The sequence below is a fragment of the Triticum dicoccoides genome, chromosome 4A, assembly GCF_002162155.2.
Source record: "Triticum dicoccoides isolate Atlit2015 ecotype Zavitan chromosome 4A, WEW_v2.0, whole genome shotgun sequence".
NCBI classification, from domain to species: Eukaryota; Viridiplantae; Streptophyta; class Magnoliopsida; order Poales; family Poaceae; genus Triticum; species Triticum dicoccoides.
In genome coordinates, this window is record NC_041386.1 from 615,100,668 (window position 1) to 615,123,521 (window position 22,854).

The 22,854-nt window shown below is 45.8% G+C and overlaps 1 protein-coding gene and 1 long non-coding RNA gene across 16 annotated transcripts; one reads left to right on the top strand and one right to left on the bottom strand.

The window, feature by feature from the left end:
* Positions 1–2,690: 2,690 nt before the first annotated feature.
* LOC119287361 lies at positions 2,691–8,636 on the bottom strand. 2 transcript variants are annotated; one of them, XM_037566900.1, is made up of 7 exons: positions 8,508–8,636; positions 7,469–7,609; positions 6,288–6,569; positions 4,289–4,346; positions 4,068–4,193; positions 3,854–3,937; positions 2,691–3,366 (listed from the first exon to the last, which is right to left on the bottom strand). In XM_037566900.1, exons 3-7 carry the CDS (start codon positions 6,567–6,569, stop codon positions 2,960–2,962), a joined length of 957 nt encoding a protein of 318 aa, XP_037422797.1. In that variant the 5' UTR covers positions 7,469–7,609; positions 8,508–8,636; the 3' UTR covers positions 2,691–2,959. The 2 variants fall into 2 exon arrangements, with proteins under 2 accessions (XP_037422797.1, XP_037422796.1); XM_037566899.1 differs by having other exon boundaries at positions 6,256–6,569.
* Positions 8,637–13,760: 5,124 nt separating this feature from the next.
* Positions 13,761–20,669, top strand: LOC119287363. Of its 14 annotated transcripts, none has more exons than XR_005140833.1 (12): positions 13,761–14,113; positions 14,343–14,432; positions 14,534–14,634; positions 15,165–15,218; positions 15,318–15,500; positions 15,955–16,047; positions 16,222–16,647; positions 16,921–18,456; positions 18,775–18,866; positions 18,964–19,012; positions 19,096–19,155; positions 20,353–20,669. It is a non-coding gene; the product is annotated as an uncharacterized LOC119287363 (long non-coding RNA). The 14 variants fall into 14 exon arrangements; XR_005140828.1 differs by having other exon boundaries at positions 16,921–17,136; positions 17,329–18,456; positions 18,775–19,012; XR_005140829.1 differs by having other exon boundaries at positions 13,762–14,113; positions 16,921–17,136; positions 17,889–18,456; positions 18,775–19,012.
* The last annotated feature ends 2,185 nt before the right edge of the window (positions 20,670–22,854 follow it).

Genomic DNA, 22,854 nt, shown 5'->3' on the forward strand with positions numbered 1-22,854 from the left:
TTTTGGTTTTTCACCGGTCTTTCTTAGCTTTTGGATCAAAATAATTTTCAAAAAATATTTGCACGAAAAAATTGTGTTTTTTCCTATCACGAGAGGCACGGCTTTGCTTCCGCGGGAGGCATGGTTTTGCTTTCACGAGAGGTACGACCGCGCCTCTAGGAAACGAAAAAAAACATGTTTTCTCTATTTATTTTTCTGTGCGAGGTGCGGCCGTGCCTCTAGGAAACAAAATAAAAGTGTTTTCTCTTTTTTTTCGCGAGAGGGATGGTTTTGCTTCCGCGAGAGACATGGTTTGCTTTAGCGAGAGGCACAACCATGCTTTCTCGTAAACGAAAAATAAATGTGTTTTCTCTTTTTTTTTTTTTTTGCGAGAGGCACGGTTTTGCTTCCCTAAGAGGTATGGTTTTGCTTTCGCGGCCGTGCCTCTCAGAAACGAAAAAATGCAAAAAAAAATTCTTACGTGAGAGGCACGGTTTTGCCGTGCCTCTCGAAAACGGAAAAAACGCGTTCTCCTTTTTTTGTGAGAGACACGGTTTTGCTTCCGTGAGAGGTATAGCCGTGCCTCTCGGAAATGGCTTTCGGAAAAGGAGAAAACGTGCTACCAGTTCGGATCTTTCGTCCTTTTTTGTCTGTTTTTTCATGAAAAAAAAGTCCGTCAAACCTATCAATGTGAAATCTAGTTTTGAAGATCTCAACGCGAGAAATCCAACGGTGAAAATTGTTTAAGATTTCGAAACACAATTTAAGAGATAAATCGTTTTCCGTAAACGGAAGATCGACCACACCACACTGCTTGAAACAGGTGGTTAGCTATCTCAAAAAAAGATCGACCACACCACGGTGGTGCGTGTTTGGTCGACAAAGATCGACCTAGGCGATAAATAGGAACTACTCATGCGAGCTACCTGGGCTCATAGAAACGTAGCCGATGGATGTTATTGGTCCAATTAGCTGGAACCTGGAGATTCTCCGGTCATTTCCTGCAGATGAAAAAGAAAGCGAAAAAAGAGAGTTTAAACTGGAGATGGGAGGCATCAAACCCACTGCCTCTTACACGCTTTGATTAAGTGCTCTACCATTTGAGCTACATCCCCATTTTATGTCCATATTACTAATCCAGGTAATTAATAGGAGTAACATATTAATCATGAGTTTGTCAGATATAGTGAATTGTGCTAGCTCTGAGTTTTTTTTAACAAGGCTGATGTTCTTTTTTTATGAGAAGATTTTCAATTTATTTATCAACTGTTAAGGAAGTATCAAGAACACCAGAAATAAAAAAATTATATTCAGATAAAAAGACCACCTAGCGACGACTATTAGTACAAAGCTAATGTTCTGAAGGAGTAACTAACTAATTAAGGCGTTTGTCGCATATTGGGTACGATCTAACTGACAAACGTGAACTTACAATCAACGGAATACTGCACTAGAGGTAGCTACCAGCTCCCTTTGCTTGCCATCATCAGCAGTTGGAAGCCTAAACTAAATTTACAATGATATATATCATTCATGAATGGCTCTAATTAAGAATTCTCATCTTGAATGCTGGACTTCTCGTGGAAATGATATCCATTTATGGATCAAAATATGCAACATCAAAGCTGTAGAAACAAGCCATATATTCCTGGATGTTTGTGTCGTAAGACAAACTAAACCGTTGATCATGTCGTGGTACATTCATCAATACATTTATCATCTACGCCACGAATCATCGTGACGCCTTCTTTTACAGGGAAGATGATTATTCGCGTTCATGTCGGTCAAGTCATTCATCCAAGAGCTGCATGCAGGTTTACCATTCCATGCCGCTGGAGCTAAACACACGTGCAGCACGCCAGGGCGTGGATGAGCACCTCAGTGTCGTCGGCCCCAAATAGCAGCAGCAATGTGGGCCCAGGCAGTACCGGAGTCGAAGATGGCGAGGTTGTCGAAAGAGTAGGTGAGGCAGCCGAGGATGCGGCTAGCGCCTAGCGGGTGGGTGCGCCAGAGGCTCAGGACACGGTGGACATCCAGGATGAAGCAGTTGCTAAAGTATATACAGTATACACAGGACAGGTTAGGCTGTTAGCTAGCAGCTAGCAGAGAGATTCACTTACTCATGTGGTAACAGCAGAGATAAAATGGTGGGGATTACACCAAACGATCCTTCTGCTACTCGTGCAGCTGAAAAGGAACTGTAAATAGTTTACCGACAATTCGAACTATGTGGTTGGAGTTTTGCACCTGCCCTGATAAACCTGGCATCATTCCTTGGTTCAGAGAAAAAAATGGTGTTCAGGACTTCAGATAGTCCGAGCAATGAGCATCACGTAAGTCAGCTTTATGCCAAGAGGCTGGCATTCATTAATCATATCACTGGCACTGAACTGTAAATATGAAAAATGAATATGAGCTCTAATTTCAAGGATTTCAATCATACTGACATCTCCACCTTCCTAAAAGCTTATCATAGTTTCCACAAAAAATTGTTATCTAGTCTTTATCCCCTCCGTCCTCGCCACATCCCCAAAATGAAAGTTCACTAACAAACAAAGTAAAGCAGAAAGTGTTCCGCTGCAACAGAGGGCCGAGTGCAACCCAGTCCTAGTTTATCTCTTGAATGTGAAGAACTCAACTATGAAACAATTGACACTGCCCCATATGTCAAATCGACCAATGTTGCCCTCACCTAAAAGTATGTCAGATCATCGAATGAATTGGTATGCTCTGATGCACCACAGAACAGGTTTCTCACAGAACAATTCCTAAATAACATCGGTGTGTACAGTACTACTATAGCAGACTCAAATTTTGAACTGTAATCATAATCATGGGAAAAGGAAAGGCAGAGAGCATATATTCCATCGGTACAGAGTGCCATGTGCACTCCAATCCTACTGAATGTGAAGAAATAAACCATTAAACATTTGACACTGCCAGACACATTCAGGTACAAGAAGAATGCACCATGCCTCCGCTACCATGTGCGCGTACTGCAACAGATAGTCTCAAAGTTCTGGGCCATAATCGTGGGACAAGGGAAGGCAGAGACCAGAGAGCAATCCTCATATATACATACCAACTGTGATGTCACACCCTTTGAAGAACTGGAAGTCGATGTAGAGCTGCGGGGAGGTGAGCCAGCTTGAGTACTCATTGAGCCACTGCTGGAGCGCCTCGTCGGCGAGCACATTGAGCGTTTCGAAGGGCACATCGAGCGACCACAGAACCTGCACCACCATGTGGGAGAAGCCACACTGCGGGTAGCCGACCAGAAACGTTGAGCGCTGCTTTGGCAAGACGTCATTGCAGACCACCTGGAAACTGTGGCCGCGTTAATCAAGAAAGCAGAGCACATCTTGCTGTCTGTATTCTGTGAGACACCTGCAAAGGAGGACACTGCAATTCAGAATATAAGGTTTGTGTAATCAGAGGCCAACTGCTAATGACAACTCAGAATGTAATCACCAAATTTATCAACAGGGTGTGGGTGTCAGCATTTTAACTTTAGGAACATAGTTACTCTTGTTATAATAAACGGACAACGACACTACAGTTACCAAAAGCATTCTTGACATCCTTATCCCACAGGCCACAGAGTGAGAGCATAACACGCAGTAGCTTGATGCTTTTCTTGATGAAATATCAGCAGTACAACAAAATATAAGGGGCACGCATGTCTAGTAGATAGACAGAGGCGTACAGTTCAAAATTTTGGAAAGTAGCATGTGGTGCTTAGTGACAAAAATTAACCCCTGCAGTTAGGCTTGGATACAATTCAGTGACTTGTCAGACAAAGACTTAACTTCCAAAAATGGCATTCCTGAATTTTTGGTACTATAATATAGTAGGATTGGCTTATAATACATACCATAACCTATCCTGTAGGTGTAAGGTGCTGCAGCACACTTGGGTTCATGAACCAAACAGTGGTTTGTGTTACTAATGAGTACATCTGAAAAAGAAATTTGCAATGGTTGTCATCAGATTTCAAACTATCCTGGAAACCTATGGACGATACAAGTGTTTTTTTTTAGAATAATTGGATCGGATGATACAAGTTGACAACACATTTTTTAGTTTACAGCAAAGTTGGTCGAGGACTTCAGATAGCATGAGCATCATGATCATCTGATATGTTGTTGGCGCTGAGCCATAACATCTTAATCTTCTGTCTCTAAAGCTGACCAGAACCTCTAAATAAGAAAGTGCTGCATTATTCGCAAAAAAAAATTAATAAGAAAGTGCTGCATGACTGAATAACCATATGTGTTCTCCACTCTCCCATATTCATCGACAGACTTACCACTCGCAAGTCCTAACAGTTTTGGCTGAGTTCTTGGGCATGGACTATTCAATAAACCCTACATCAAGTCACAAATCCCAACACATAGATTATGGGTCGAGCAGTTTATTGGACAAATAAATTGTGGAATAACAGACATAACTCTATGTTGGCTTTTAACTTGATAAAACATTCCATCTCGACCCTGTTCCATCATGTTCAGAATTTCTTCTCGACCTTACTAATAGTCGATCATAGTTTCTCAAACAATATTGCCAGTTCTTTTTTTTTAGAAAAGGAGGATTACCCCCGGCCTCTGCATTTGAGCGATGCATGCAGCCATTTTATTAATTATTCACAAAGACCTTACAAAGTAGTACATCAGATAGTCTGAAGCCACCATCCTAGCAACATATGTCACTATTTCTATCCACTTGATGAAGGTGTGCCGATAGTCCGAGCCTAATACCAAACAGACATCGCACAAATGCCTAACATCTAATGCCGGAGGCCCCAACCAAGCCACATACTAGGTTTGGGGTATACACCGGTCTGACGCACTCTCATGTGCTATCGCCGCCATCTTCCACCAATCCATCTTCAGAGCAAAAACTAACGCACCGACCTCGCTAGGCCTCTCTGCCATCGACGCCACCATGACGCCAGACAGCGTCCTCCTCCTGCGCGAGTCCATCTCCTTGCATCGGACACCGAATCCCCATTGCACCACGCCGCCGAGATCCGCCGTCTTTGATGTGGTAAATGAAAAACCGCTCAACCACTTGTCTCCTTCATCCAGCCGCTGCTCCAAAAACAATGCCCCCATGAGGGAGAACGACGCCTAAAGTGTCGCCATCATTCGATCCGGGAACCCCGGGTCTAGGTTTTCACCCCGGAGCAGCGCAAGCGAGTCGACGGTAGCTACAGTGGCGATGTCTTCATCAAGATAACGACGCGAAAACGCCGCCATCGCCCGCCCTGACCGAAGTCATAGCACGGTTTTCACCGGCAGCATCGTCTCCCACTTGGCGCTGGGACTGGATGTGTGATGCCACAACCAGCTGGCCGACCACCACCGCCACGCCGAGGGCCGGAGCCCCCGACGTACTCGTGTTGCGGGTCGAGCCCAGGAGCAGTTTGCCATTGACGGAGCATGGAAGACAAGCCAGCAGCAAGCACGGCCCGCCGAAGCCCATCTGAGCCCAGATCGGACACCGCCGCCGCTGGACATCCCGCCGTACGCCGCCGCCTGCTTGCTGGGCCTGGCCGCCGCCGCCCCGCACCACGCCGCCCCAGCCGCCGCCCAATCCCGCCACCAGCGCGACCGTACACAGCCCCACCACCACACCCTGCGCCAGAACGAGGCGTCCCCGCCAAGGTGCCGCGCCCGCGCCGCAGCAGATCAGGCGAGGAGGAAGGAGATCCTCGCCGCCGCCGACGCCGGCCGGGCTTCGCCCGGCGGCGCGCCCTGGCGGCGGCGAGGGGAAGGTGGGGAAGCGAGGGGGCTGGGCTGGCGGCGTGTTAGGTTTCGCCCTGTCTCTCGCGGGAGAGACGGGACGAAAACCTATTGCCAGTTCTTTTAAAAGAAAAAAAACTTCAATGGCAATGAAAAGCAGAAAGTGCAGAGTGCCTGGCTCTTCTGAACTACACTCCTAGTTTATCTCTCGAATTTCATGATCTGAACTACTGGATGCAGCTATGAGGCATTGACAAAGCCACATACTCTTTGAGACACAACCAACAGTGGTGCATCTTGCCTGAAACAGCTACATGTTTCCATTTGCCAAATCTACCATCATTGCCCTCAGAAATTCAGCACATGCCAGACTAATGAATATGATCTCATGCTCTGATGCTAGACAAAACAGACTTCTCACAGACAGAACAATTCATACTCCAATACCATGCATGTGTACAGTGTACTGTAACAGAGAGTCAAAATTTTGAACCGTACTCGTGGGAGAAGGAAAGCCAGAGTGCATACATACCGACCGTGATGTCGTCCCGCAGAAGAACTCACCGTCAACGTAGTGCTGCGGGAAGGTGGGCCAGCTGGAGTACTCCTTGAGCTCCTGGTGTAGCACCTCATTGGTGAGCACGTCAAGTGACTGCAGGATCTCCACCACTGTGTGGGAGAAGCCGTACTGCGGGAAGCCGACCTGACACGCTGAGCGCTGCTTCGGCAAGACATTGGTGCTGACCACGTGGAAATTGTGGCTGCGCTGAGCAAAAACACAGAGTACACCTTTCCAAAAAACAGAGAAAACAGAGCACGTCTTGCTCTGCATATTCTGTGAGACATCTGCAGAAGAAGACACCGATGATTCAGAATATGAGGGGTGTGTGTTCAGAGGACAACTGCTAATTACAGTTCAGAATGTAATCAGCAGATTTAACAACAGGGTGCCACCATTTTAATTTTAGGAACAATGAGCAGGTGTCTGAACATAGTTACCCTTGTATAATACAACACATTCAGAATAAATCAGACAACGTCACTACAACGACCAAAAGCATCTTTGACATCCTTATGCCGCAGACTGAAAAAAATGTAACATGTTTTACTTTATCACGCAGTTGCTTGATACAGTATTTTTCTTGACGAAATATCAGTAGTGCACCAAAATGTAAAGGGCAAATATGTCCAGTAGCTACATAGAGGTGTACAATTCAAAAACTTAGAATGTAACATGTGGTGCTTAGTGACAAACAGTGGCCCCTGTAATTAGGCTTGGGTATGATTTAGTGACTTCCTCGGGCAAACACAACTATTGCTGCTTTGGAGCAGCCGAAATCTCATTTTGCAGTTTCAAGAGACAATAAAATGGCCAGCAAGATATAGCGTCACTAGAAGATGAAGCATTTGTAATTATTACTATTTTCTTATAATAAAAGTACATGATGAATCTGATAACTACTCCCTCCGTTCCTAAATATTTGTCTTTTTAGAGATTTCAAATGGACTACCACATACGTATGTATATAGACATATTTTAGAGTGTAGATTCACCTATTTTGCTCCGTATGTAGTCACTTATTGAAATCTTAAGAAAGACAAATATTTAGGAACGGAGGGAGTAGTTGTTTATTTCCATGGCATATATATTTGAAGTTTTTAACTAAGATTGATGAAGCAAGGATATCGCAGAATTGCAAAACATCTGGTTGCATCACATATATATAGATCAGCTAGTAACTTACCTTGAGCTATACATCAGCACTGGCTACAGCTCCAGAGACAGCAAACTAAGTTGCGCGCCAAAGACATGATAACCACTGGCTTCATTTCCTTAAAGAAGAAATGCTAGCTACTCCAAGATTTAACTTCCAAGAATGGCATTCCTGAATTGGTAAACGGTGGAAACACGTTAGTTCCATGAAAAAAGGTCCTATCAGGCATATACGTTGCGGCACCTTCCATTTAAGCAATAAATTAACTAGTACAGAAGCAAGACAAACAAACAATGTAGGACAACGTAACACGTGAGCAATGTTACTGATGATGGCATAGATCAAGATTCACATGCATAAGTGCAGGAGTTGATCATTCAATTATCCCTTAGGTGAGTAGCATTACTCAGCACATACACCTCTAATCTGGACCTAATTACCAGGCCAGTTAATTGTACTAAAAAAATCAGAATCCAATACTTGGACAACTCATGTGTACTCAAAGCAATCTGAAACAAATACCAGGGCAATTCATGTAGTCAAAACAATCAGAATCCAATACCAGGCCAGTTCATGTACTCGAAACAATCTGAATCCAATACCAGGCCAATTAATGTGCTCAAAACAATATGAAACCAAATATCCAATACCAGGCTAATCTGAGTCCAAGCAGAGCCAGACATCAAATTCATACTTATTGACGAACCCCTCCTCATATATACGAGAGGAAGAAGAGTGCATACATGGAACACATGGACAAGATGACCAAAACTTGTTTACTTTTCTGCAGACCGGGGACAGCATCGTGGGCACGCAGACTCACATCCGCCAACACAACATATCTACTATTCCCTCTGATTCATATTAGATGTCGCTCAAAAGGATGTATCTAGCACTAGAATACATCTAGATGCATCCATGTGAGCCACAAGTAATATGGATTGAAGGGGGTACCAAAGTATCTAAGACCACTAATGAAAGAACCACTGACAGAAGCAGAAGAAATGAACGGCCGATCGACCGGAGCAATCCCTGCAGATCAGAGCTTAAAGGGGACGAAGCCACCCACCGAGATGACGAGGAGGAGGAGCACGTGAGCACAGGGCAGCAGGTAGGAGGCGAAGGCGAGGAGGCGGCCCTCGCGGCTGTGGCGCAGGCAGAGCGCGGTCAGCAGCTCCACCGGCACGGCGACGAGGAGGACGACCCCGAGAATGGCGTAGTAGGCTGCAGCGCAGCGGCCAAAGACGGGTCCTGCGGGCGGCAGGTGGAACAGGGCGGTCAGGGCCAGGACAAGGGTGGTGGAGCCCAGCACCCACAGCGCAAACGCCAGCTGTGCTACCTCCGGCGGCGAGGCAAACGGAAGCAGGGAGCGCAGCATGTGGCTTATGTTGGTGAGGTCTTCTATGTCGGTCATGTCGAAGCCGTTGACTCCGGACTGGGAGGACACGGCCGCCATGGATGGATGGGTCGATGTTGAGCCTCGCTGAGTCGCTGTGTGCAGGGTGGGAGATCTGAGGGAGGAAGACAAACTTACCAAAACACATCAGGGGCGCACCTACGCATGGCTGGATTATTCCATTCCATGGCTACATAGATACGTACGAGAGCGAGAGAGAGAGATTGCACGTGCCTTGGCCGGTGTGCTCCGCTGCCTGCGTCCCTCTGGTCGGCCGCAGCAATGGAGAGGGATGAGTGAGACCGCGAGAGGAAGAAAGATTTATAATGAGCGGCCCCTGTGCTTTTGGGGACACACAAGGCTGTGGCGCAGGCAAGTCGCGCTTTGAATTCGGGCGCAGGGCCGCTAAGGGATGGTGAGAGGAAGAAAGATTTATAATGAGCGGAGCGGCCCATCCGCTTTTTCCTCCCCCCTCGTGCCTTTCGCCGTTTTGCGTCCCCCTGTGATATTTGCGCTTTGAATGCCGGCGCACGGAGTTTATCCTGGCGGGGGGTCGAAATCGTGGGGCCCGCGCAGGCAAGTCGTCCATCCGCTTCAATGGCAATGAAAAGCACAAAGTGCAGAGTGCCTGGCTCTTCTGAACTACACTCCTAGTTTATCTCTCGAATTTCATGATCTGAACTACTGGATGCAGCTATGAGGCATTGACAAAGCCACATACTCTTTGAGACAACTTCACCGCGCGACCCCAATCGGACGTCCGTTTTGTTTTGTTTTTCTCCCTTTGGGTAGAGATTTGGGGTCGTGTCCGGGCCTGTCCTGAGATGCGGTGGCCGTGCGCCCAGCACGCGGACGCATCCTTTTGCCCCATCCTGTCCGTCAGGGCCAAGAAATGCCCAAATTTGCATTAAAACTAGTTTCGAACCCAAATATTTGTCTGAAAATTAAAATAGTTTTACAACTCAATTGAAATTGTTTTTAATAAAATAGTTTTACAACCAAATCGAAATTGTCTGGACTGAACATAAAATGGATAAATACATCTATTGGTTGCCAACGTGATCCCACACGTGCTCAACCAAGTCATTTTGAAGATTCACATGAGTGTGCCAATCACGCATCTCACGGTGGAATTGGGCAAACTGTTCAAATGTGGCCGGGTCTTGGTGCAGGGGCTCAATATTTTCACCTTGGTAATCAAATCCTTGGTCGAAGATACTCTCATCACGCTCGTCCTCGACGATCATGTTGTGCATGATCACACAAGCAGTCATCACCTCCCAAAGCTTCCCTTCATCCCATGACAGTGCAAGGTTTCGAACGATACCCCACCGGGATTGAAGCACACCAAAAGCACGTTCCACATCCTTTCTAACACTCTCTTGCATTTGGGCAAATATCTTTCTCTTCTCACCTTGGAGTTTCGAGATTGTCTTCACAAAAGTTGACCACTGAGGATATATATACCATCTGCTAGATAGTATCCCTTGTTGTAATAGTGGCCGTTGATCTCAAAGTTGACAGGTGGGGAGTGGCCTTCTGCAAGCCTCGCGAAGACTGGAGAACGCTGCAGCACGTTGATATCATTGTGAGAACCTGCCATGCCGAAGAAAGAATGACATATCCAAAGATCTTTCGATGCCACCGCTTCTAATATGACAGTGCACCCGTTAACATGCCCCTTGTACTGGCCCTGCCAAGCAAATGGATAGTTCTTCCACTCCCAGTGCATACAATCTATGCTGCCAAGCATACCTGGAAATCCTCTAGCTGCGTTGGTCGCCAACAATCTCTCTGTATCAGCGGCAGTTGGCTGCCTCAAGTACTCTGGCCCAAAGACCTCGATCACAGCCTGGTAAAACTTGTACATTGACATCAGACATGTTGTCTCACTCATACGCACATACTCATCCACCAGATCGCCTGGAATTCCATATGCAAGCATGCGGATGGCCGCGGTGCATTTCTGGTAGGAGGAGAATCCAAGCTTGCCAAGGGCATCCGTCTTGCACTCGAAATATGGGTCATGAGCAACCACTCCCTCTCGGATACGATTGAACACATGCTTTGCCATACGAAAACGGCGACGAAATTTATCCGACCTGAAGAGCGGGGTGTTGGCAAAGTAATCTGCATAGAGCAGGGCGTGGCCTCTCTCCCTGTTGCGGTTCAGGTTGGGAGCACGGCCAGGGACTGACCCCCTGTACCGAGGAAGCTGCCATTGAATATGGTCGTGAACGACCAGTGCAGCCACCACAAGATCGTCATCATCCGACGACGAATCGTCCGATGAACAAAGGAAGTGATGGAAGAAAAACTCATCTCCACTGTCCATACCTTTGTTGGCAAAAGGTCGAACACCTTGCGCTCGTGGTGGCGAAGAGGCCGCGATGATCACCTCGACGCAGCAGGGTGGTTGCCGGCCGGCTACAGTCCGCTCTGGAGCTCTCGTCGAAATCTGCCTCGGCCGCCGTGGTACGTCGCCGGCAGTCGTGTCCGCTCTGCCACCGGCAAGGACGGCCACGGCCAAACCTCCTCCGATCGACGACCAAAACTACGGCGGAAGCGCAGGCGTGGTGGCGGCCATGTCGAGACGTGGTTTCGTATGAACGGCGGGGGGGCTGCGCAGTGACGAGGCGGCCAGAGAATAGCGGCGGCGCCGGCGGCGGGGCGGGGCGGGGAGAGAGGGTGAAGCGTTGGGAGCGGAGGAACTGCTAGTGTCCCCGACAGGCGGGCCAGGGAAGGACAAGCGCGCGCGTCCCGCCCGTCCGCGTGGTGTCCTTTTCACCCCAAAACCGGCGCAAGTTTGAGCCATGAATGGGTCGAAAGCGGACACAAAGCGGACAAAAGTTCGTTTGCTCCCGCGCGCTGGGCCGCTTTTTTTATCCCTTTTACCCCAAACGGACGGGGCCGGACAGGACAGGGTCGCGCGGTGGAGTTGGCCTCATGTGTGCCGTCTGTTCCTATATCAGTGAGTACCTGACGGGCACGCATCCTTTTCACAAGTTTGACCACTGCCTCGTCGAGAGGGAAGAACCGCGTGGGTATCGGCCATCTGTGGGAAGCTGCCTCCCTCCACTGCTCCCTAGCTGCCCGTTGCTCTTTCCACTGCAACCCCCCTACCATGCATCATTCATCCACCTCAAATACCCACAGGAGTTTAACCCCTGTACATTTCAAATTACAGAAACACATCTAGTCAAAATTATCATACAGTGCAAAAGTCAGTGAAACAAATAAATAACCTTATCTCATACCTCGTATGTACAACTCAGAAATCTTAGGCCTTCATTGCAAACCCTAATAACTGGCGTTTTGCACGCACATTAAGCCGCATCAAATCCTTCATTGGAAACTCTAATTCCGCATGCCCCCTAAAATTTCAAAGTAAAATCAAAAACAAGAAATACAGCAAAGAAATCGAGGAAAGAACATATCTTCATCGCTTTTTTGGAGCCAAAACTAAGCTCTGATGTGACTCTCCACTCGCCATCCATGTCGCATCCGGTGCCAGAGCCGCCGCCGCCGCCTTGGTTGACAGAGCCGCCGCCGCCTTGGTTGACAGAGCCGCCGTTGGTTTGATAGAAGCCGCCGTTGACAGAGCCGCCGGCTTGGTTGAAGCCGTTGTTCCCAACGCCTCTCCATGGCGCACGACCGCGTCGTCTCTCCATGGTGCACGACAGCCGGCCGGCCGCGTCGCCTTCGCAGCTAGGGATTTGAAGAAGGGGATTGGGATACAGAGAGAATGGTCATGGGTTAAATCTCGATAAACTGAGGGGGGTAACTGTAAAGATACAAATGCATACACATCTGTGGCAGCCCATCTGTCCACTTTGCATGCGTTTTGTAGCTAAACGAATCCGCATCAGAGTTAATGTATGACTTTTATGGATTTTTTTGTTTGTGTATGGATTCGTTACCACCGCGGAAGTTTATGTACCCCAGGTGTAATTAACTCAATAAAGAATATGGACAAGAAAAAGAGAGGATGGACAGCTTACCCCTTGTGGCCGTAGTCGTGTTGGTATGCAGCACAGCACACCACTGCAGCGAACAGAGAAGGATCAGAGGAGGTGGGCCGCGCTTTAGGAACGGTAGATGAAAATGGATCCTCTAACTTCCCTCCTTCACTTCCATATGATTAAGGCTAAAATAATTTAAATTAATTTACAAATTACAAATCTACTTTATACATTTAAAAAAATTACATACAAACAAAATTGTGGTGCAATAAAATTAATTTCAAATTTATTTATATCAACAGTAACTGTGTACAATACCTACTTAGATAGGTAATACATTGTTCGTTATAGTACCCTTGATTTTCCTTCTTTCTTTTACACTAGTTTGCACTATAGTTTACGTGACTTTATTCCTTCAGGATCCACTTCGGCGGTGGAAATGGATAGGGGGGCGCCGAATGGTGGTTTATGTAGGGGAGCACTTTGTGCAGACTGGAGTCGGCCGGTCGGGAGGTCAACCATGCAGGACTGCCCACCATGCACACAAGTTTGCAGAAAAGCCATCCAGGACTTTGATATGTACGCACAAGTCCAGGACCTCGACCTGTGACCCTTGGATCTCATATCGAACGGCTTGTGGGAGCTTGTATTTGCAATTATTCGATCACTGTAAGGGCGCATCGTTCCGACCAGTGCGCATCCATGGAAAACCAGTTCAGTGAACATATAAAGCCTGCTACGCTACCCGCCATCCCGAGCCTCCCGCGTGCGCTATGCCCGTTGGGCCGCTCGATCTATTTCCTGTAGCTGCGTTTTGGCTGCTGGCAGCAGGCCCGCCGTCAGTTTTTTTTTTTACCTTAATCGCTGCTTCAAGAGTCGATGGCCTTACATTTTGCATCGAAAGAACGAGGCGGTTTCAATTGGACGGTGAAGACAGATGAAAATATCAGAGGAAAAAATCTCCTCTCTCTCCCTCGTCTCTTCCCATCCCCCTCTTCCCCATGCCGCCGCCGCCACTTTCCCCTCGCTCTCAGCCGCCTCGTCTCCTCCACCTCCGCCTGCACCACCTCCTCCTCCCCTGCCTCCACACCCAGCAAGCACGACCCGACCACGAGGAGGCCTTGGTCCCCCAGCCAATCGCCGCTCGCCTCTTCCTCTCCTCTAACTGTCGCCTCTTTCTCTCCTCTTCCTTGTTCTCAGATCGGGGGAAGGTCGTCACCATGGAAGGCGGGATGGGTGGAGGAGTAAGGGAGGCTGCCGATGGGGGGAGGAGCAGTGAGGCTGGAGGTCGTCACGGATGGCCTCCACCAACGGCAGGTCCGTCCACCCCCTGCGCCATCTCCTGCTCTACCTCCACCAATGGTGGTTCTCCTTCCTTTTCAGATTCGAGCACATGTTGTCTCTTGCTATGCCTGTTTTTGGCTTTGGAGGTCGGCATGGGTGTCTATCTTCGTGTTTTGCTCCACTCCCTTGCCTGCCCCTTTCCCTCTCTCCTGTCCAATACCTATCCCCCTCTCTCTTTAATTGATCTGGTCAGTTCTTGCAGGAGTATGACACTGGTGCTCGGCTACAACTAGCATCAAAAGGAGTAGCATCAATTAGTATAGACTTTCCATTTTACGCAAATATTGTTAAGGTAAATATTTTATCTCCTATGACATATGCATGTAGCACTTTAATTTTACACAGTTCAGAGTATTTGAATCAAATGGTGCTAAAAGGAATCTTCCTTTGTAGTGGTTCTGTGTCTAAGAAAGTCGCAGGGAAGAGGCTCTGGGAGAGGGGTTTGATTTCCCTTTTCGAGTTCTGCAGAACGAATGCACGAATTCCTACTGCAGGTATGACTTCATTCCTCGTCTTTCTCAGTCACTAATAACTTAAGAAACTACTTAATGTTGAAAGCTACCAATTTTGTGAAAAGAGTAGAGATAGAGAGAGATGTGAATCAATAAGCATGGACAAAAAAAGAGCGAAGCTCCATGTTCTGAAATAGAGGCAGAGCAGCAGCTACCCCTCGAGAGATTGCGTTGATTGATTCCCACCGTATATACAACTGAACAACTAATTTTTTCTCGATACACTGAAATTAAGCTCATAAAATTTCCTTTTATCATGTGCTTTTCCTGCTGCAGATCGCGTTTTGTTTTTGTGTATGGTTGCTGCAGTAGCCATTGAATAATGATTCTGTCCATGAATAGTCCCACACTTTTTAAAATTTTATCTTGTCATTATGAAGGTTTGTGTATTTTGTTTGCACTTATGAAGGTTTGTATATTTTTTTCATCGGCGATGTTGCATATACATTCGAGGAAATTGATGATATGGTCCAGAGAGACAATTTAATCATATTCCACTCTGGTCCTTTCAGAATAATTTGCTTTGGGAAAGCAGGTCGGCCTGCTTCACCCACGAGATCCCAGAGGTAACTCAATTCCTGCTTAGGTCGTGGTTTGTAGCATCCGCTCTACATTCGTTGTTCTTGCTCTTGGAGGACCTCTGAGATAAGTATCTATTTCTGCAGGACAAACTACGCCACAGACGAATCTGGTTTGACAACCATGAACACCGAAGAAATCCATCAGCCCGGGTTGCCAGGTTCTCAACCATTGACCAACAATTAATTATGGGCTCTTGCTCTGGTCAGCTGTTATCATTGTACAATCCTCACCTTATTACATATCAAAGAATTATAAAAAAAAACAAGGTGAGTCATTATTCGACGTTGAATCTTTGTGTGCATATCTTCCATAGTGTTATACATCCATACTGTGAATATGCAGGACAAAAAAAAAGACCCTTACATCTCAGGCCATTTCCATTGCAGCTCTGTCGCTAGATCACTTTGTGCCGCTTCCATTTTATTTCTTTCTAGGAGGATAGTGTGCTTTTTCAGTTTGTTCACCACAAGGAGGGTGTTCACCAGGGAATAACAAAAACATTTTGTAGCCACTTTGTAACACAATTTGCTTAGTAGGAACCTTCTAGCCTAATTTTGTCACTGTACTGCACTTTCACTCAGTTTTAATTGTACTGCTCCATTTTTTAATTGTTGAGGCAAAAAAGAATAACCTTATGTGATGTATGTTTCTTTGACTGCAGTTTGCTAAATGTCATGTTTAAAGTTTCTAATTTTCTATTTCATATATTCATATAAACAGGCAATGGCTTCATCTCAGAAGATTGCATGCTATATATATACTAAAGGCGCAAGGGTCATGGTTGATGGATATAGGGACTGCTACAACCCACAGGTATTACATTTTAGATGGAGTATATGATTATTTTCTTCACATTTTGTATGAATGTTGGACGTATCCAACTCCATTTTCTACAAACTAAAATCTTTGACTGCACCCTTTATTGAGAATTCAGATTCTATAGTTGCTTAGAAAAAGCATATGCATCACTAATTCATTATTATATAGATAGACTGCAGGAACACAAGGAGGGCATTATTTGTTACAACAAACAAGAATTACCACACCAACAATGTGCCTTTTTCTTGATGACAAGCACTTTAACCAACATTTTCTCACAACCAGTTAAAGGAAGGACCTCGCCTTCTCTTCTCCCCTCCTCCTCTCCAATCTAGGCTGCCCATATGCGTCCTCGTTGATTACTCATGCCCTGTTGTTTCTATCACTCAGAAAATCTGGGCAGAGGAAGGGGAAAGAGATGGTGAGAAGAGCAAGGTCTTATCAGAGATAGAAATAGAATGCTTGGAGGTGTACTGCAAGAAGGTGGACGATGCCAATCGGACTAGGGTCCAGCTGCACCAGTCTGTGGCCACTAAAGAAGCTGATGTTGCATTGCTAATGGCTACTCTAGGGGAGCACAAGCTGTATCTCAAGGTATGCATACTAATGATCATCATGATGATTCGCTAATTTGGTTGGTTGTCTATTGACTTCATGAGTGGTTGCTTGGTTCCCTCGAGATGATGGCATTTGGCTGTTGTTGGTAACATGCATGATCCAAGTTGTGGATTGCTGATAAATAGAACTTGGCGATGCCTGTTTTTCTTTCAAAAGTAGCTACTGGCTTATACTAGATCTCTAGGCAATACCGCCTTACTTTAATCTTTTTACTAGGATGCTTATGTTAATTTCTCAGCGCTTGCGCAGAAAGACAAGAGCTACGTGTCGCTTAAGGAACAACTTGCTGCTGTCGTTCTTGTGCTCGATGACCTGACATGCAAGACAGAAGAAAGGATCAAGCAGTATTATGATATTTGACCACAGATTGAGAAGATATGCTCTGAGTTAAGTGAGCATAATGATATTGCAGCTGACACCATTTTGTTATGTGTATTTTTGCTGCTTCCCTTCCCCATGTATGAGGTGAGTACTAATTTCACTTCCTTTTCCCTCCTATGATTAATCCTCTTTGTAACCCCAATAAGGTTCTTATTTACTGTCTATATGTATTTACAATGTTTGATTACGACCCCAATGTTTGGTTAATCTCTATACATTATATCGTGTTAGATTTTTAGTTGTATTGACCAAGCCACTATTTTTTGGCCTTTCTAGGTTATTTTAATTGATGTCGCTATTTGAATGGATTCTGAATGTGTAGTGAGAGAAATAAAATATTGGTGTCGCTCGTAGAGAACAGAGGTGTTCTAGAGAAAAAACGGGCAATGCTCCATCGGCTATCCGATTGTATATACAATTGCTCCCAGTACATTTCAGTTCATACAATCAATGAATCTACTTTCTTCTGTGTAATGGTAGGGTACACTTTTATATTTTCTCTTCTGCTCTCAGTTAGGTTCTATTTCGAACTACTAAAACTTGTATGTCATTTTCATTTAGATTTGGTTATTATTTGCATTAGATGGTACATTTAATATGAGAATGGTGTTAAATACTGCGGCGATCTATGTTCTATTGAGTTTTCACCAGTCCTCAATGCTTAATGTTGATCCATTTGCAGCTTCACAAATATTAGGTATAATAATGTTATTTTGATGAATGAATAACAAGGTAGTCCAATAGAATTGTAACTTTAGAGCCCTGCAAATTGGCTGTGCAAATTATGATGCTGGTTTATAGAACTAATTTGTGGTGTGCCTGTATTTTGTCTTTAGTTGTAGGTTTCTCGGAAGCTTTATTATGGGCTGTGTTACTTGCCAAACAAGTTCTAAGCACAAGTCAGATCCTTTCATGGCTTCCCTTATAAGATGATATACAAGGAATCTTATTGCTTAGTGTAATTAGACAAGTGCTTGGATTATTCTGTAGTGAAAATAATGTGATTTTCCATCTTCTTTTTGTTCTTAGATCAGCTCACCTTAGGCCTTAGCCATACAAAGTAATTTGTGAAGATATATGTTCCTTAACTTGATCCCACCTTCCCTGATTAAACATATGTCATTACTCGATTTGATTATTGTATTGGTGTCTCAGTTCGCCGGAATCGCTTGATGTTTCCTTTGAATTTAAAAGAGATTCCAGCCATAAGATTCTTAGGTTCATTGAATCTGCGGCCGCGTCATGGCAAGACGGCCACAAGGCTGTTGTTGCTTCCAGGCGCACAAAGGCCACCGATCGGACCAGCGCGAAGAAACCCGTTCCGATCGCCGCCGCAAGCCTCGCCTCAGCAACAGATCAACCTTTGCACCTACATCCACTTCAACGGGCCGTCTGTCAAAGCAGGTCCATTTTACCCTCCTTCATGCGGATGAATCTGATCAAGTTTATTTCAAATTCCAATCTAGAGTAGTTACAATTTTTGCCTCTGCCTGATTGCTTCTTCTAGCAGAGTTGCATTTCTCTGATTTTCACAGCATCAAATAACTACCTACGAATTGCGTATGCGATTCATCATCGTTCATTTACCTTGTACCCTATGTGAATTATATTCTAAAGTACAAGTTGACAACAACCTACTAGCTGTACATACTTTTCTAGCTGGTACACAGTAAAAAGAAAGGGCATGATTAAACCAAATAACAACATGGCATTTCCTTGCAGAAAATGCATGGTGTTATCTGCATCAATGGTGATAGCGGATCTTCTGAATCACTTCCTCAGCTTAACAATGCAAGCTCACTCCAGCAACACAGGTAATACAAACCAGCTGTTATCAACATCAGTGACGACAGTAATGATGGCGGGTCTTCTGAATCGCCTCCTCGGCTTAACAATGTAATCTCACTCCAGCGACAAAGCAAATGCAAACCAGCTGTTATCAACATCGGTGATGGTAGTGGTAAGTGCAACATGCTAATTTTCCCATTTTAACCCCCTACTTATATTCACCTTTTAGGCATCTTACTGTCCATAATTACACAGGCCCTTCACATCATCGCAAGAAAGCCAGCAAAGACAAGCAAAAGAAGCACACATTCGATGGTACAGGACCATCTACCTGTGCCACTGTAATACCATTATGCCTTATTTAATTTGTCTTCCTATAGATGCTAATCTTTCAAAAACCTCCTACTAATTATAAACATCAGCACCTGCAATTAAGCCCATAATCCGTACGCTCAAACAATGTTTTCATTTGATCTTCTAATACCAGTACTTATGCTTACACCAGCCATTTTAAAAACCATTCATAGGGGACCCGGCTGGAAGCTTTGATGATCATTGCACATTGAACATATAAACCGCTCTAGACTACCCGCCAAACCGAGGCATCTGCGTCGTGAAATCATCCTTGTTCACTCGATCTGCCTCGCTGGAGCTTTTTTACCGCGCTGGCAGAGATCCCACCGCTTGTTTTTTTCACGTTATCATTTCTTACTCATCTGGATGATGGGTGGGCCACATCTCTCACGGGTCCGGCTTGGCGGGGTAGGTACTGTGGGTGCGTCGCTTGTGCCTGGGTGAAGAAAAACAATTACAGACCAACGAGGCGTCGTGGGGCTGCCAGGCGGGTGGGTGGATTGGCGCTGGTATACCCTCACCGTCCTTCCATGCACCCAGTTTTAGAGAGAATCAGCACAGATTTGGGGATTCTCCTTATAACAATGAAAGAAAGCATCAGATTTTAAGATTGAGGCAATATTTCTGTTCAGTTAGGACTTAGTATTGTGTTCTGATGGCTAGAGAACAGAGAACAATTCTCCTTCGCTTCCTGATAGCTGAAACTGGTTCGCACGATTAACTTGTTGTAGATATTATATTTGTTCTTCACAAAAGAGATTGCCGTGGACTATGTGATGCACATGGCTGATTGACTGAATATTTTGTTAAGGGTGAAAATACTGCAGGGCCTTCTTCTGAAGAATACTATAGCATCAGCAACAATTTCTTTTTGTTTTCTACTAGCAACACCGACCAAACACCTGCACCTCTTAATCCCAGGTTTTCTTGTTACTTGACCAAAACTACAAGCAGAGCAATTTTAAGGTCATGTTGTTCTCTTTGCAGATAGGTACACATCACATATAATTTGGTTACTCTGATAATTGTATGTCTTTCAAGAGATTTATACACACACAAGCAGATACAAAATCATAGACTACAGTTGCTGATAGTATATTCTTCCTTATATCATTTAACAGCTCCAAAGACAACAATGTCAATCATGTTTTATCACAGGTAACATATATTGCTGATCGGTCTTAGCGATACAACAACAGTCTGAATATGATCTCCAGCAAACAAACCACTATTATTGGAGCCTGGACGATGATATCGAAGGAATTTCTGCTCTGAGCAATGCAGGCTACGAAGAATAGCAGTTATGAATAGCTGCCTCAAAGAAGTCGTTCTAAACATCCAGCGATACATCTGTCTAATGTATCTCTGCCTATCTACATGCCTTGCTCATAACATTGTTAATGATTAGAAAACATGTATCATCAGCAACCATCTATCTATCATCAATCCATACTTACTTCCATATGTTTCATTCAGTGTCTACATATTTTGATGCACACACTTTAAATAGTTGGCTTGCTCTCGGCAACAATAATATGTTAGAGCATACTCTCGCACTGATTAGCTTTCATTCGGCCTTTGCGCCATTGGCGCAACGGGTCATCTAGTTCCATTAAACCAAGCAACCATCACCTGCACAAACTCGGGCGCCCTTCCGCGTGCATTCCAATTGAGAGCTTAACATCTACAACTATGTTGGGCAAATCCGGTCTTTCAAAAGCCCGCGGACAGGCTCGTCGTGTTTGCGGACACCAACCGATCACACTTCAAATAATGCAATTCATATCCGGACATCTCAATTATCATATCTTAAATTCATACAAACTCATATAACTATATCGATGCACACATATCGTTTGGCTACTACTCCCTCCGTTCCTAAATACTTGTCTTTCTAGGCATTTCAATAAGTGACTACATACGGAGCAAAATGAGTGAATCTACACTCTAAAATATGTCTACATACATCCGTATGTAGTAGTCATTTGAAATGTCTAAAAAGACAAGTATTTAGGAACGGAGGGAGTACATCACTACTAACAAGACATGCCATCAGACTACCAAAATTTTGGCATGTTTGGCTATGGTGCAGATCGTCCATGCCCGCCCTTGCCCTTCCCAGTGCCCTTGGCGTCCTTCTCGCGGAAGTACCAGTCGAAGACGTGGTAGGGATCAAGCTGGATCTGCTCGTCGCCGGACCTGTCCTCCATCAATGGTAGTCTGGCCATGGCACGGAACGCCCGATTCTGCTCTCGGGCGAGGGCACGCGTGCTCCTCCGCTGACGTTTCTTCACAATGCGGACGTAGGTGGTTTTGTCCTCTGTGACCGCCTCCGTCGCTGTCATTTCCTCCGTGATACGATCCTTAGCGGCCCTTATCTTCTCCTTCCCACAGCGGGCCGCCGTTCCTGATGGGACTCATAGTATGCCCGACCGGTCACATCGGGCCGTCCATTCCTGATGGGACTCATAGTTTGCCCGCCGGTGATGGGGAAGGAGAGATTTTCTGACTGCTAGGACCACGATGATCCAACCCCAGAGGACCCGAGCGCCCGTTGAGCCGATGCTATGGAGTCGCGCCGGACAGATCCATTCGTTGGCTGGGCACCGTCCTTCCGGGAGCGGTGGAGTGCAATGTGGACCACCATTGCCTCCTCCAACCCAAATGGGATGACACCCTAGTCAACGGATCCGGACTGGTCGGAGTCAGATCCGCTGCTCGCCATGCCGGAGACGACCAAAAATCGCCGAAGGTGAGCTCGGATGGTTGAGGAAGTGGAGGGGGAGGAGTGTGAAGTGGTTAGGGTTTGGTCCGGCGAGCAGATAGGGACGAATATATGTGGGGTCAAGTGGGCCGGGTCCGACGTGGCAGGCATGTCCGGGCGCCCCATATCCATGGATCCGCCTCATATTTGGGCTGGATAAGGGAGGTGCCGGTCAGCGCGGACGTTTAAGGCGCCCGTTTGGGTCAGATTTTCGTGACTGGCCAATAACCGGGCGGACTACCCGAGCGTTTGAGGAGTGTTTGGTACCCAGTTGTAGATGCTTTTTAGCCGCCTGAAAGGAAACTTCTACATCAACAAATCGCCCAACCGCCTGCCAGTGTTTCAGAACCGCCCATCTCAACATCAACGGCCCAAACGTATGCCCTCTCTTTTGCGAAGTGAATATGCATGTCCGCCTTCCCCATCAAAATCGGCAATTGCGTACGGCCGTCGGCCGGAGAGACGCGCGATGCAGTGCGTGCAGCCATCTAATTCGACACGCTTTTCTGACATATTAGGGGATTTTTATCCATAAATTATATTTCTTGCGGTCAAAGAAGGGCAACAACCGCCTTAATTACGAGGTGCTTACTACCCATTAGGGCGTGCCGTCCCCCTGGCGCGCCCTGGTGCCTAGTGGGCCCCTTGAGCACCGTCTCGTGTTGATTCTTCTTCCGAAAATTCACATATATTTCAAAAAATCTTTGTAAATTTTATCGCGTTTGGACTTCGTTGATATGGATATTCTGGGGAATAAAAAACATGCAACAAACAGGAACTGGCAGTAAGCACTGGATCAATGTGTTAGTCTAATAAATCATATAAATTGTTGCCAAAAGTATGTCAAAGTTATATAATATCGGCATGGAACAATAAAAAATTATAAATACCACGGA

Coding starts and splice junctions, on each gene's coding strand:
- LOC119287361 (XM_037566899.1), bottom strand. CDS start 6,555: ATGCAGAGCAAGACGTGCTCTGTTTTCTCTGTTTTTTGGAAAGGTGTA. Junction 3,938..4,067: donor AGTCCTCGACCAACTTTGCT/GTAAACTAAAAA, acceptor TTTCTTTTTCAG/ATGTACTCATTAGTAACACA. Junction 3,367..3,853: donor CACCTACAGGATAGGTTATG/GTATGTATTATA, acceptor CCTCCTTTGCAG/GTGTCTCACAGAATACAGAC.